This window comes from Carlito syrichta, unplaced genomic scaffold (assembly GCF_000164805.1).
Source record: "Carlito syrichta isolate Samal-C Ts95f unplaced genomic scaffold, Tarsius_syrichta-2.0.1 Scaffold304002, whole genome shotgun sequence".
NCBI lineage: Eukaryota > Metazoa > Chordata > Mammalia > Primates > Tarsiidae > Carlito > Carlito syrichta.
This window is the reverse complement of record NW_007248098.1, coordinates 217,752-233,397: the sequence shown is the minus strand read 5'-3', so window position 1 is coordinate 233,397 and position 15,646 is coordinate 217,752. Positions and strand designations below refer to the sequence as shown.

The following is a 15,646-nucleotide window of genomic DNA, read 5'->3' as shown; positions in this document are numbered from 1 at the left end:
GGCAGGTTACTACAAAAGGCAATGTTTAAAGGGCAACACCAACTCTTAGCAAAGATGGGAATAAGATAAATTGAAGCATCCTTCTGACCTTTTCTTAACATGCAAATAACTGTGGCGTGAGGCTTACAATTAGGATTTGTTGTCAAATCTTTCACCAAGGCAGTGATGAGAGGCAGGTATCCTGTTCTCAAAATTGACTCCCTCTCTGCCTGGCTATCCCCTTCTGACATCTTTCTACCTTCTAGTAGCCAAGGGATCCTCAGACCTGCCTTCTTTGAGAAGTGCTTTGTATTTTTTCCTCCAAGTCGTTGTTTCCTAGTGTTTGCTACGTGGAGCATTTGCATTAGAAGCAAGAATCTGTTTTAGATGTCTGTTCCTGAATCCCGCCCCAGACCTACTGATTCAAAATCCCTGAGACTGAAAAACAAGAAATTTGCTTTTTTTTTTTTTTAATAATCTGACTAAATGATTTTTATGTACACCAAAACTATAAACACATTCCTACTTCCCCTTCGTGGCCTCAACTGCCACATCGGATGAATATGTCTAAACTAGTACCTGATAACACTCAGTATATTGTCCATCTCAGGAAAGGCCTAGTATTTTAACTGAAGACAATCTCTAAAGATTCCATCTCAATGGGAACATTTCAGCCACCAGAGCAAACTGGTTACTGAAAATTTTCCCTCTTTTCCTTCCTTTGTCTTCCTTTCCTTCAGTGTTACTTGGTAATAGCCTTGACTTCTGCCCTCCTTCCATGCTGGATTCTTCTATAAATGCATGTATCAGTCAGAAAACTCTATAGACAACCTCAGATTTATGCATGATTTAATAACTTCTGGTTAACTAACTCAGTTCTGGGGAATGCATGTTGTGACCAGACATGAAAACAAACTTTCCACATTCCCAAAAAAAAAAACCCCATCTAACTAAGTATTATGGGGAAAAGAAAACAAAAAAGAATTTATTGTCAAGTACAAGTTTGAAGTATCCTGAGTTAAAATTAAGCATGTTTCTTTACTACGGAACTTTTCAGAGCTTTTAATATGTTAATATACATTGTGACTTTCCCAGAGGACACTATATAGGCATTATGTCCCGGATTCTCTTGGGTTAGCTCTTGAAGTTGTCTGATTTTGAAGATCATACTTTGGGAAAGCCTGTTCTAAATTTTAGCTGGTTGTCTGTCCATCTGTTTCACTCATGCTGTTGCGTGGCTCACATTTTCTGCGTTCTGACACTTTAGCTGAGTTTGATTTCTGGTAAGTATTGTGGCTGCTTAATTCACTTTGGGGTGTGATTTAAAATTTAAGCAAAAGCACCCAAACTAGGGTTTAATTTTCTGTTATTTTAGTAAACATTATATTTCAGATCCATCTTTCATAAGCATACTATGTAATCTCTGGCCAATGTCCTGCAAGTGGATGTTGCTTCTATTCCTCTTGGCTGGAAGGACTTTCTTAAAATAAATGTCGGTGTTCCCATGCCCAATGTTTATTTGAAATGAAAACTTATGTTCACTATTGATTCATATTTCTACTGTATTCCTTTTATTCCATGTAGCACTTTGGTATCTGGGGAGAAATGCTTTTTGAAACAACATTTGTGTTCTAAATGACAGTTTTTTGCATAACTTAGATGTTATTTTCACAGATATTTCTCCTCCATTTCCTTCTCTTAAAATTAGTTTCTATTATTATCCTGAAAGGACCAGAGCTTCTTTACTGATAACTACTTGAATTTCCTTAGGTAAATAGTGGAGAGTTTAACCATGTATTATCAGTGGGATAGCAAGGTAGATTTTATCATTGAGAACTTCTCAAGATTAGATAAAGCACTGATGTTTTGGAGATCTCAAGTTGGAATAATTCCATTCAAATTTATCTTATAAATGTATTGCTGTATAGATAAAATAAGACTGTCAATGTTTTTAATCAACTTTGTTTCCAGCCTCTGCAAAAGTCAGTTGTGACACTATTTGGGAGAAGGACCTCAATTCACATATTTGCTACCAATTCAACCTGCTTTCATCTCTCTCTTGGAGTGAGGCACATTCTTCATGCCAGATGCAGGGAGGTGCTTTATTGAGTATTGCGGATGAATCTGAAGAAAATTTTATAAGGAGTAAGTAGGTGGATGGTGCACTTTGGTATTGTTACAACAAAATGACTGTTTAAATAGTTATGTCCATGCCTGCAAAAATATATTCTGAAAAAAGTTTCTTAAGCAATATTTTTCCTTTCTTAATATGGCCCAAACTCACCCAGAATGATCCAGAACCATAGGCTATTCCATTTGGCACCCAGTCAAGTCTTTCTTATTTTCTCCGTCTTGAAGAAGAGAGCATGAAGCCACAGCAAGGGGCCCAGGAGAGTTGCAGCTCCAGCATGTGGATCAGGGAGACTCTAAATCTAAGTACTAATTCTTTCTCTTCTGGAGATCTTAGCCATTGCATTTCTATTAATAAATGGAATTATTTTATTCCATTAATAAGTATTATTTTACATTTCTTTTTTTTAATGTGGGGTACAATTCAGGGTTAGGTTACAAATGGTCATTATGAAGGTACCCTTGTTAATGAAGTATGCCCCCCTTTTCTCCACTGGCAGTTTCCCATTACTCACTACTGCCAATCCTTTTCTTATAGTGTTATGATAATTTTCAAGGTCCACTTATGAGTGAGAACATGTAGTACTCAGTTCTTTTTTCTGTGATAAATCACTCAATATTATAGACTCTAAGTCCATCCAAGTTGCTGCAAAGTTCTTAATTCTGTCCCTTATGACTGTATAATATTCCATCGTGTATATATACCACATTTTTAAAATCCAGTCCTCTTTCAATGGGCAGCACGGTTGGTTCCATGTTTTTGTTATTGTAACAATGCTGCAATAAATAGGGTGTGGAGGTATCTTTTTCATAGAGTGATTTGAGTTCCTCTGGATCCATTAATAAATTATTAAGTAGTTTGTTAATTCAACAAAATCGTATCTATCACACACTGCAGGTGTATCACAGGCCTTCTGGTGGCTGCCAAATTTTGTTTGCATTTAGTGGGAAAAGCAAAAGCACACACATGTTAACTAACAGTATAAGACAATAATATAAGCTGTTAAAAGAGTTGGACTAATGAACTGGGATTTATGCTTCACTTGTCACCTAAACACTCCTTGTTCTTCTCCTTTATAGGTGAAACTTGTTTGTATGTGTGTACATATACTCTTTAAAATTTTTGGAAACAGTGGAAAGTGTCATACAACTAGTCACTTTCATTAACAGTTTCTGATGCTATTTTTTTTTCAAAATTTTTGCACACATTATGGTACATGTTTATTTAAGAGTAATTTTAAAAATTTATGTATACAGAAAAAAAAGAAAAAGCTCCCATAGTTTTACAACCCAGAGATAACCATGTTTTTCTGCAAAAAAACATATAAGTGCATGCATACTTACATAGTATGTATAACAAAAATGACATTGTATAAAAACAAGGCAGCTATTGCACAGTGGCTAGGAGCAGGGACCAGATAACCAGCACACAGTTTGGTAATCTGCTTATTTTGTTTACCTGCATATAATAAACATTTGTCCATGTCTATAAATATAGACCTACATCATAATTTTACATCTACTTAGTAGTATAGATTAGCAGTAATATATTGTTATAATCTCCTCCTATTAGGGATATAGGCAAGTTTACTTATTTTATTTTTATTTATCTATCACTATAATAAACCATTCTTGCGCATACCTTTATGCATAGATTTCCAATTATTTCTCTAAAAGTTTATAGAAGTGGATTCCCAGGATGAAAAAATAAGCACCCTTTAAAACTTTTGAAAGTCATTAATATCTCCAGAAAAATTGTAATAAATGGATGAACAGTACATGACTGCCCTTTTCCCATAGCTATGCAAAAATGGGAAATTATTATTGAAACTGTTTTGAGTAAGTCATAGTACAGGAAAACATCAATTTCCAGAATCATTATTAGGCTGAAATGTTTTTTATGTAAAAGTTTGCACACCATTTATGATTTACAATTGCTATCTATCTTAACTGCCAGGATTTCTCATGGGAGAATTTGGGCTTATTCATCAAATTTGAATAACAATTTTAAAAAATAAGATATGCCAGAGACTTTGATTTAAATGTCTCAGTTCTATAGTTCGTCTTTGGGAATCATTTAGGAAAACAGAAGTCTATTCACAAAGACAGAAACCTATTCTGACCACAGCATTTTTAAATGATGATAATGGTCAAATGTTTCTTGCTAATCACTGGTGAATGTATACCTTGGTATAAGGAATTATATAAGTTGTCACGAATGCCAAGGAATAGGCAAAGGAATTTAGCTTTTAACTTGTTATTACAGTGTTATGGGCCAATTTTTTTGTAAAGGTAAATAAACTGTTTTTTGTACCTTCAAATACAGACTATAAATTCCACTGTAATTAGTTACATGTATTATTAAAATAATTGCACAATGAGTATTCAAAATAATTTTGAGATAAGAATAATTAATGTTTTAATATTTTAATTAGAGTTTAAAATATCACTTGGTACTTATCCGGATATGAAATGTGGAAATTTCTCCCTGTTTTATCAATCAATTTCACCTCTTGTCACCATAAGACCTGTTAAATAATTTAATCAAATTGAAATGACTAATCAAATGGACATTAGGAAAAGGCTCCACGTTAATGCTGGAAAGGTGGGATCCACATATAGTATGCTGGTTTTGTTTAGTGATTTTTGGACTCTCAAAATTATAAAGCACCTTTTTCTCTTTCCTTAAGTGGATTAGATTCTTCCCGTTTTTCACAATTGTATTGGAATGGCCAATCACTAAGGATGTTGCAGCCTTATTAGATGACTATAGTGACCTTCATAACCTGGTTAATCATAAAATTTACCATCCAAACTGAGGCTCTTGAAAGTAAAACGTGCTTTGGATTAATAATTCTTCTGGTACAACCAGCATAAACCCTGAGTTTTTCAGGCACTTACCCGGATTATTTTGAATACTCATTGTGCAGTTGTTTTAATAATACATGTTAATTACTGTGCACTTTATAGTCTGTATCTGAAGGTACAAAAAAAGTTTATTTACCTTTACAATGAAATAGGCCCATAATACTGTAACCAGCATAAAGCATGAGTTGACATACAGTCACCCTGTTTATAACCGTTATCTATCAGAGTCTCAATCTCAGGCAGCATCTGACCTTAAATAAACTGGGTTGTAAGCAGATTGACCATAAAAGAACAATGTTCTCCTTTATAGATTAAATAATTAAATGGCAACATTTGAAAGTGTCACAAAATTAGGTACTTTTATTAAAAGTTTCTGACACTGGGTTTGTTTTGTTTTTCCAAATTTTATTGCACAAGTAGTACATGTTTATTCTAGGATAATTTTTTAAATTCACATGCACAAAAAGAGAAATCAAAGAAAAATTTCCCACAATTCTATGATTTCAATAACCACATTTTTCTGCATAAGCATGTCAATGCATGTGTTGATTCATAATAGCTATAACAAAAATGGTACTGAAAAAACGGTGAGTTGCTGTAGCACAGTGGTTAGGACCAGGGGCCACAGAGCCAGCCTGCCACAAAACTTCTCCCACCCCAAGCTGTGGAAGCAGCCTTGAGTCTGCATTGCACATAGCCTTAGAACCCAACCAGCTAGGGATCCTTCTGGATACTCTCGTCCTTTGGATTATGCTGCTCCAGACAATTCTTAGGGGCTCTAGCACTGTACAGCCCCCTGCCTACTCTGCTTCAGCACACCTTAAATTCAGAGACTGGTCTCTGTTAATTTTCCGGGAGTAGCCGGGCTCGGTGGCTCAGCCTGTAATCCCGCGCCTTTGGGAGGCTGAGGTGAGTGGATTGCCTGAGCCCGCGGGTTCGAGACCCGCCTGGGCAGCGAGACCTCATCTCTACAATAAATCAAAAAATCAGCTGGGCATGGTAGCGCATGCCTGTAATTCCGGCTACACGGAAGGCTGAGGCGGAAGGATTGCCAGAGCCCAGCAGGTCGAGGCTGCGGTGGCTGGGAGCGGCCACTGCACTCCAGTCTGGGCGACAGAGTGAGACTCCAACTCAAAAAAAAAATTTTTCCGGGAGTGGCCGTGGACTCCCAAAGGCCCTCTTCCACCCTCTAAAATCCTTAAGTACATGAATTCACAAATCAGATTTCCTCAAATTTGTTAACTATGCATCCTTGGATAGACTGACGACCACTGAAAGACAGTATTTCGGGAAACTTGGATGAATCACTTCACAGCTAAAGAACAGCTTTCAGTGAGGCTTTAGGAGACTACTGTGTTTCTCAGGATGGTGGAGGCTTGCTTTGTCACTGAACACCAAGTACACTTTGGGCACCTTTCCTGTCATTGACTAGGATTAAATTATGATTCCATGATCCAGGAATAACAGAACAAGAAAGAAGTGTAACATGGAATTTTTTTTTTTTTTAACTCTGTAATTTTCATTTCAGAGCACATGAGTGGTAAATCAGTGGAAGTGTGGATAGGTCTGAACCAGCTGGATGGAAACGCGGGCTGGCAGTGGTCTGATGGAACACCACTCAACTATCTGAACTGGAGACCAGGTAGCCACAGTGTTTTCTTTGCCTTCATCGTGTGGTGTCATCTTGCAGCCTTAAACAGCAGCTTTCCCCTTATAGATATAAGACATGTTGTTCTGAAAGTGGTTTATAAACATTTTTTAGCCTGCCTGAATTCCTGTAAGGCAAGCTTTTCTAAACAAGGAAGTAAAGGACAAGAAGGTAAGCTATTTAGCCAAAGGTGCGGGAGGATTTGGGTCAGAGCCAAGATTCCAGTCTGCTGTTTTAAAAATAACAAACTGCAAAATATCTCTCTACTTTAAAACAATAAGATTGAGTCTTTTGCAATTTCGGGGAAATAATTCCATTGTCATGCATGATATTTTACTTCAAAAGCATAGATATAACAACTTATAGGACTTATTATATATGACAAATTCAAGGGCTGTCCCCTTGATGTTAAAACTACATTTCAGTATATATAAAACCAACCACTTTTATTTCTAACATTAAACACACACATTGTATTTTCAGACATACATTTTGAGTCATTTGTTGAATATCACTGTGGAACATTTAATTCATTTATGCCAAGTGCCTGGAGGAGTCATGATTGTGAGTCTACCTTGCCTTATATATGTAAAAAATTCCTAAACCACACTGATCACGAAATAGTTGGTAAGTATTTTTATTTTAGGTTATTCTTACATGTTGTTTACTTTTCCTCTAAATACATTCAAATGCTTCTATATTTTGTTGATAATTCATAACTTAAACTTTGCTAAGGCTCATTTATATTTATGTGAAAAAATGTATAACTACATAATATCTGTTATTCCAAAGGCACCATGAATTTAACAAACACATTTAGGTTTTTACTGAAAACTGAAACAAAATAACCTGAGCATAGCAAATATTTTTTTCCTCTCTTTTTAAAAATGTACACTCTTAGTAACTCTTGTTAGAAAAACAAGGTATATTTTCTTTTTTGGTAGTTTTGACTTTTGTTTGCAGTCTTTCTAGAGATTAAACATAAATTAGAAAATAATTTTATAAAATTCTTTACTTCATCGGTTTTCTATCACACTCTGAATCTCTTATTAGTAACATACCCTCCTCCCTGAAATAACATACAAAACTTTTAGATGTAATTAATTCTTAAATAATGTCTAGTTACAATCTAGTACCTGAAGTTCAGTTATTTCTGTTTGTAAGGTCTGTTATCGCTTTTTGGTTTCGGGGGAATTAATGTCTTAACTCAGAAAGTAGAGGTAAAAACATAACCATTTATAAAAGAATCTTTACAAAAATAATTAGAAACAACTCAATTTAAATAATATGCTGAATTATCATTTTAAAATACCATCTCTTACAATTAGGTTTTAACTTTCATTTTCTTTTAAATAGCTACGGTTAGGAGTATTGTGGAAGGTAGGGGGTGGAGAAAATAAGCAACCTGTCATTTTTTGTATGTAGAAACGTTTCTATTATTTCAAGAATTTGCTGAAATTGCTACCAGCTATTGTTGCCCTTTTTTCTTTTTCTCTTCCTTTTTTCATCTTCCTTTCTCCATTTCTTCTTTCATTTTTTCCTTCTTTCTTATGCCATCTTGCACTCCCTCTTGCCACCCCTATGTTTTTCTATTTTTATTTTTCTGACCTACTAATTGAGGTCAGAAGACCAGAAGTGGGAGAAATTAAGCTAAGCATGTTTGGATTATTTGCTGTTGCTTCAAGTTCAACTAATTATTTTGATAATTGTGTCCAGTGACTTCACCCTGTGTTTCCAGCATCCCCAGGTTCCTTGCTTGCCTCTGCCCCTATTTCAATCAGAGAAGGTCCTCTTTAAAATTCCATATTTTAGAAGGGTTCCATGACTTTTTTTTAGGTTGAAAACCATTGGGGTGTTTGATGTCTAAACGTTCTAACATTCTTTCACCATGATTCTAATTGGTGTCAGAGTCCTAGAAGCAATTTTAAAAGAATATTTTGTTTCTCAGATGGCAGTGAAGTCTATTTAACAAATTAGTTCTTAAGGGAGGCACCTAGTTGTAGTTAATAAAATAAGGTAAAAATGCTGTCATCCAGGTTGGGCATAAGCTCCGGAAAAGTAAAGCCAAATTTTAGCAAGCACACCACCACCTTCCAGTCTAATGTCCAAAGCATCATGGCACTGTGCTCCCTATAAGTCCAACCCAGAGTCTGTATCAACCCAGAGTGACACCATAGTCACTCAGACTGACCTGCAAAGGGTGACCTATTTGTCATCCTTGTTTTAGAAATAGTGAGCAGAGTTTTAGGTTCTTTTCAGTTGAAGATAAATATCTACATCACCAACATACTATTTATAAAATCCTTGAAATTCCATTTGAATTGTGTTCTATAATATTCATTTTACAATGTAAAAAGATTTCAAAAGTGAACAGCAGTTAAATTTCATACCTGGTGCTGACTCTCTTCTTTCATTATATGACTTTTGTCAAGTCTCTTTTCTTATTTTTTTTTTACTTTATTACTTTTTTAAAAATAGATTTTATTGTGTATATTTCAAGTATACAACATGATAGAATAAAATCCACATATATAGTAAAATGGTTGTTATAGTGAAACAAATTAAAACATTCATTATTTCACATAGTTATCCAGTTCCCTCCGTTAGCAAGAGTGACTATAATCTACTCATTTAGCAAAAACTCTGTATGCAATACACTATTATTAACTGTAGTCCACAAACTGTACAATAAATCTTTAGACTTGTTCATCTTCCACTTTGTGTCCTTTGACCTGCAACTCCCCCATATAGCCCTCACACTCTGCCATCCCTAGTAACTTTTTATCTATTCCGCCTTTTTATGTCTTTTGAATCAATAATTTAATTTATTTGCATTCAAAGTAATTATTGATAGGTAAGGATTCACTGCTGTCATTTTGTTCATTGTTTTCTGGTTGTTTTATGGATTGTTCCTTCTTTTCTTCTTTACGATTTGGCGATTTTTTTTTTTTTTTTTGGTAATGCTAAGTTTTGATTCCTTCCTCTTTATCATTTGTGTATCTGCTATAGTTTTTTGCTTTGTGGTTATCATGAGGCTTACATAAAACGTCATATAATTATACACAATTTTACATGGATAACAATTTATCTTTGGTTGCATACAAAAACTCTAGACCCCCTACAGTTAAAATTTTGATGTCACAGTTTATATCTTTTTATATTGTGTATTTCTTAATTTATTGTTATGTTGTTATTGCCATAGTTATTTACCATTTTGAGTTTAACCTTTATTCTAGAGATATAAATAATTTATAGACCACCATTATAGTATTCAGGTATTCTGAATTTGACTATATATATTTACCTTTATTAGGGAATTTTATACTTTTATATGTTTTTGTATTAGTAATTAGCATCCTTTCATTTCTGCTTTAAGAATTCCATTAAGCATTTCTTGCAAAGCAGGTCTAGTGATCTCTCAGTTTTTGCTTGTGTAGGGAAGACTATTTTTTCCTTCATTCCTGAAGGACAAGTTTGACGGGTATATTGTGCTTGGCTGGCAATGTTTTTGAGGGTTTTTTATGTTTTTTCATTCTGTTTTTGTTGTTGTTTTTCTTTCAGTCCTTTGAATATATCATCTTATTTTCTCTGTCTCTGCAAGGTTGCTGCTGAGAAGTCTGCTTGTAGTCTAATGGAGATTCCCTTATATGTGACTTGACACTTTTTTCTTGCTGCTTTTAAAATTTTGTCTTTGACTTTTAACAGTTTGATTACATTGTGCCTCAGAGAGGGCCTCTTTGGATTAAATTTGTTTGGGAATCTCTAAGTTCATAGATTCAAATGTCTATATCTCTCCCAAGACTTGGGAAGTTTTCTGCAATTATTTTATTAAATAAGTTTTCTGTCTCTTTCTCTATAGAATTTCCCTTTCTGAAATTGCCATAATGTGAATGTCTGTTTCCTTAGTAGTTTCCCATAAGTCCTATATTTTGTCTTTATTATTTTTATTCTTTTTTTTTTTTTGACTGGATAATTTTAAAAACCCATCTTCAAGTTTGCAGATTCTTCTGCTTGAGCTAATCTTCTGTTGACACTCTGTGTTGTATTGCTTAATTCACTCATTGAAATTTTCAACTCCTCCAAGATTTCTGTTTGTTTGTTTTATGATATTATCTCTGGTGAATTACTCATTCAAATTATGAGTTCTTTTCTTGGTCTCATTGGAATTGCCTACCTGTATTGTCTTATATCTTACTGAGCTTTCTTAAGATCATTATTTTGAATTCCTTTTCAGACAAGTCTTTAATTTCCTTTCCTTTAGAGTCAGTTACTAGAGAATTATGATGTCCTTTTAATGATGTCATTTTTTTCTTTCTTCTTCGTCTTTTTTTTTTTTTTTTTTGAGTCAGAGTACCACTCTGTTGCCCAGGATGGAGTACAATGACATAATCACAGCTTACTATAGCTCAATGTCCTGGGCTCAGGCTATTCTCCCACCTCAGCCTCCCAAGTAGCTGGGACAACAGGCATGTACCACCATTCCCAGCTAATTTTTTTATTTTTTGTAGAGATGAGGCCTCACTATGTTACCCAGGCTTGTCTGGAACTCTCGGGCTCTAACAATACTCTCGCCTTGCCTCCCAAAGTGTTGGGATTACAGGCATGAGCCACTGTGCCTGGCATCCACTGTTGCTGGCAATGATAGCTGCTTTTCATGTTTCTTGTGTCACTGCATTGCTGTCTCCACGTCTGGTAGAACAGTCACCTCTTCCAAACTTTAAAGAGTAGCTTTCATTGGGAAAGACTTTCACCTAAGGTGGATCTTAGGGTACCTATTGGAAAGGATATGATTGTTCTCTTTCTGAGTGGATGCACAGGGTTAGCCTCCGTGCAGCTTCTTTAGCTGGAATCAACATCAGCATGACTAGGGGTGCCTCAGTGGCCTAGGCTACAGTATTAGTTCCAGCTGTTAGAGTCCTAGGCAAGAACTTTTGGGTTTCCGTGATTCTCATTTTCTCCACAAGGGGCATCTTAACTCGAGGGTACCCCTCTTGGATTCAGGGATGAAATGGCCCACAAGCTGCTGCAATGGTGCTGGGGTCCAGGGCACAGATGTTCAGAGCCAATGAGATGCTGAGGTCCTGGCTCATGTACTTACTGTGGCACTTGGGACCTGGGGCACAGGTTCACTCTCCAAGGCATGAGTGGATACGGATTGCCCACAAAGCCAGGGCCTGCAACTCTTAGGCAACTCAGCAGCTTGGACCCAGATGACAAGTTTGTAGTTGTGACTCTGACCCTAGGGGGCAGGGCACAGCACTAGCTCAGCTCCAAAGAAGAAAGGATTCCCTGGAGGCTTGATGCTGGAGAGCTGGGCACAGTTATAATCTGGGAACCAGAGCACCTAGTGACAACTCAAGCTCTGGGAGATAACTCTAGACCCTGAGATGGTGGGACACAGTAATATCTGAGACTCTGTGAGGCCAAGTGCTGTGGCAACAAGGACCCAGGAATTGTGGAGCACAGCCTGGCTTGGGCTGCAGGGGACAAAGAGCAGCAAAAGGATGGCTTCACTCTTCAGGCTCTGAGAATTAGTTCAATTTCAGGGAAGCAGGGTGCTACAGTTGCTTGGCCTGGCGGGAGGGGTGTCTCAACTCAGCCAATGCTGGTTCCCTGGGACAGAGGGTGTCACATCAGCTCAGCCCTGGGAAGCATGGCTACTCAGCCAAAGAACTGATTCCCCTGGAGGTGGGGTGCTACTTCAGCTCAGGTGCTAGGGGATGACTGCTTTGGGCAGCCAAGCACTGTTTTCCCTGGAGGTGGGGCACCACTTCAGTTCAGGCACTGGGGTAAGACTGCTCTGGGTAGTCAAAGCAGGGATTCCCTGGGAGGCAGGGTGACACTTTAGCATGGGTACTGGGAGGCATAACTGCCCTGGAGACCAAGGCATCATTTATTTGGGAGTCAAGGCAATAAACCAGCTCAAGCTCCAAGGGGCAGGACATAGCAGTATCTGAAAGGGGTAGATGGAGCAGCTCCATGGCAGCTTGGCTCCACAGGGTAGAGTGGGGATCCCACAGGTTGGCTTGGGGATGGTGGGCCACCAGTTGGATTGGGTGCAGTAAGGATGAAACTTCAAAGATGGAAATATGCCATAGCTACTTGCTTCTGGAGCAGAACATACCCAGTAATGATTCCTTTTTCAGGATGGTGCGGTGTAGTAACTACATGGGCCACAGAGAGAGCACAGCATCAGCTCTTTCTCTGGGAAGAGCACAGCCATGTAGACTCCAAGTAGCTCCCTCAGCTGGACTTAGTGCCTATGAGGACTTCAGAAGTTCCATTGGCAAGAACTATGGGTGACCACAGTGGTAACAGGGACCTCTGGGGTCCTCCTGCTCACCCTTTCCTTACAGAGGGAAATCTCTCTCCTGTCTCTGAGCTGAGGAGACAGGGTGGTAGAGGGAATGGTGTCTGTGTTCTCTGTTGTTTCTGCTACTCTCTTGATACATTCCAGTACTCTCCTTCAGCTACTTTCATCAAAATGCAATTGTTTACTCATTGTTCTTACTGTTCCTGTGGGAGGATGAGTGCCAGAGGTCTTTAGTCAACCATCTTGCTGATGACACTACTCTGCTTACTGCTTACTTGTCTGCATATTGGAAAATGAAATACTGACATTTATTTGAGTCCAGGTTTAGATCTAAATTATAAATTAGATCTTTCTCAGCTGTGAAGATCTAGAATTCCATTATTTATATATCATTTCATAGGTTTCTGTGTTTAATACTTCAAAATTAATCATATTGATGGCAATTTATATAAAGGGTAATAAGTAGTGTTAAAATAATTTTGGAAAATGACATTGCTTTTTGTTGGTTTAAAAAGAAAAAGATACTTGGAAATATTATGCTACCGACTGTGAGCCTGGCTGGAAACCCTACAATCGTAACTGCTACAAACTTCAGAAAGAAGAAAAAACCTGGCATGAGGCTTTGTATTCTTGCCAGTCTGATAACAGTACGTTAATAGACATAGCTTCGTTAGCAGAGGTGGAGTTTTTTGTGACCCTCCTTGGAGATGGTGAGTGCCGACTACCTTTGGCTTAAGCAGTATAAGATATAATGTAGTAGATACTTTTATCAGTAGAGTTGAAAAGAAATTTAAGCTATTTAAAAGTGGTTATTGGTGGTTTATATATTTTAAATTTCTAAATAATATCCAGGAGTGAAAATTTATTGGATTTTTGCAGAATACATGTCCAGAATCTTTGTAACATCTTCACATATCCCAGATATATTAGATAGCTTTTAACTTTTTTAAGAAGCAAGAGTCATTTTCTAAAACTTCTAATTAAAAAACTAAACCTGTAATTTAGCTTTATGGCCACTAGATAGCAGTAGCGTGTTCTGGTTATGTATTCTGAGTAATAAAGGGAATTCTGTAGGCTAATATAGAATTTAAATAATTTTAGCCAATGAAAATGGGTAACTTATTTGGTGAGGTGATTTTCAGGCTGAGCACCATGTTCAGGAATTCTAGGCTCCTGAGCTTCCACCCAGTCAATCATCAGAGCAGGTCTGCTCTCAGTGTGTCATATATTTGACAGAATTCTGCTGAAAAAACATTGACATTGCTGGGTGTGGTGGCTCAAGCCTGTAATCCCAGCACTTTGGGAGGCTAAGGTAAGAGGATTACCTGAGCCCGTGGGTTTGAGACCTGAGCCTGTGGGTTCGAGCTTGGGCAACATGGTGAGACCTCATCTCTACAATAAAATAAAATAAATAAAATAAAAATTAGCCGGGCATGGTAGCGCATGCCTGTAGTTCCAGTTCTTGGAAGGCTGAGGCAGAGCCCATCAGGTCGATGCTGGGGTGGCTGTGAGCATGCTACTGCACTCCAGCCTGGGCAACAGAATGAGAGTCTGACTCAAAAAAAGAAAAGAAAAGAAAAGAAAAATATTGAAATCACTGTCTTCACTTTTCAGTTTTTAAAGATTAAGAAAAAACCCCCAGCCTCTACTTTTATGATCTTTTCAACATTAGGTTTTAGTTTGGAGTGAAAACACAAATCTTTCTCTGTCATTTTCCCTAATCCTTTGCATTTAAGATTAAAGAATTCTGCAGCTGCTTATCTCAACAAGGGTATTTGCACATCTCTCAGCCACTTAGCGTCCTTTCACCCTACCTAGGCCGTCAAACTTTATTTACTTTTCCAGAGACTTCATTACTCCCATCTCAAGACTGTTAAGAGCTTCTGCCCTTTTTCAATGGCAAAAAAGAAAAAAGAAAAAAGACCAAAAGGCAAGACTATCAATAAAAGTTTGTTTTTTTTAAAAAACGCCCTTTTCATAATCCAATGGATTTCTTATTTTTCCTTTCTCCAGGCAGAAGCAAAACCAGACTTTTTAGATCTACTTTTCATATGATAGCAGGAACTAGGAATCTGACTTTCTTAGGCTTTGTCCTTGCATTGGCTTTAGTGCACATTCTGCCTCACTTATAAGGCCTGTATTGAGCAGATCTCGATATGGGAGTGTCTTAGTCCATATTCTGTTACTTGTAGCAGAATACCTAATACTGGGTAATTTATAAGAAGAGGAATGTATTTCTTACAATTATGGAAGCTGGGTCTAATGGCTCTTTGGTCATCTTTACTAATTGGCATATACTTGAGCTTTAAATTTTTCCAAATAGAAGTCAGCCATGTGTCTCAGCAGAGCAGTCTGTAAGTTGATTCATTTGTTCGCGCTCACTTTCGAGGTAAAGGAGCTATATCTGTGAGAGCCTTCTTGCTGATAAAGACTCTGCAAAGTCCAGAGGTGGTACATGGTATCACATGGCGAAAGAGCTGAGTGTGTTAGTTCATGTCTCTCTTCCTCTTTTTATAAAGTCACTAGTACATTCCCATGATTAATCCATTAATCTGTAGGCTCTGCCTTCATGACCCAATCTTAAAGTTTCACCTTTCATTACTGCCACATTGTAGATTAAATTTCAACATGAGTTTTGGAGGAGAAAAACATTTAAACCATGGCAGGGAAAAAAGGTTTAAGCAGGTATTTTTTTTTTTTTTTTTTTT

The 15,646-nt window shown here is 37.1% G+C and overlaps 1 protein-coding gene across 1 annotated transcript in view; it reads left to right on the top strand.

Annotated features, from left to right (window-relative positions):
• PLA2R1 (phospholipase A2 receptor 1) overlaps positions 1-15,646 on the top strand; it is a 130,845-nt gene that overhangs the window by 28,303 nt on the left and 86,896 nt on the right. The window contains exons 4-7 of the mRNA XM_008059349.2: positions 1,951-2,124; positions 6,506-6,619; positions 7,109-7,252; positions 13,454-13,648. Of these exons, the coding sequence (XP_008057540.1) occupies positions 1,951-2,124; positions 6,506-6,619; positions 7,109-7,252; positions 13,454-13,648 (627 nt within the window). The remainder of the gene's footprint in view (positions 1-1,950; positions 2,125-6,505; positions 6,620-7,108; positions 7,253-13,453; positions 13,649-15,646) is intronic.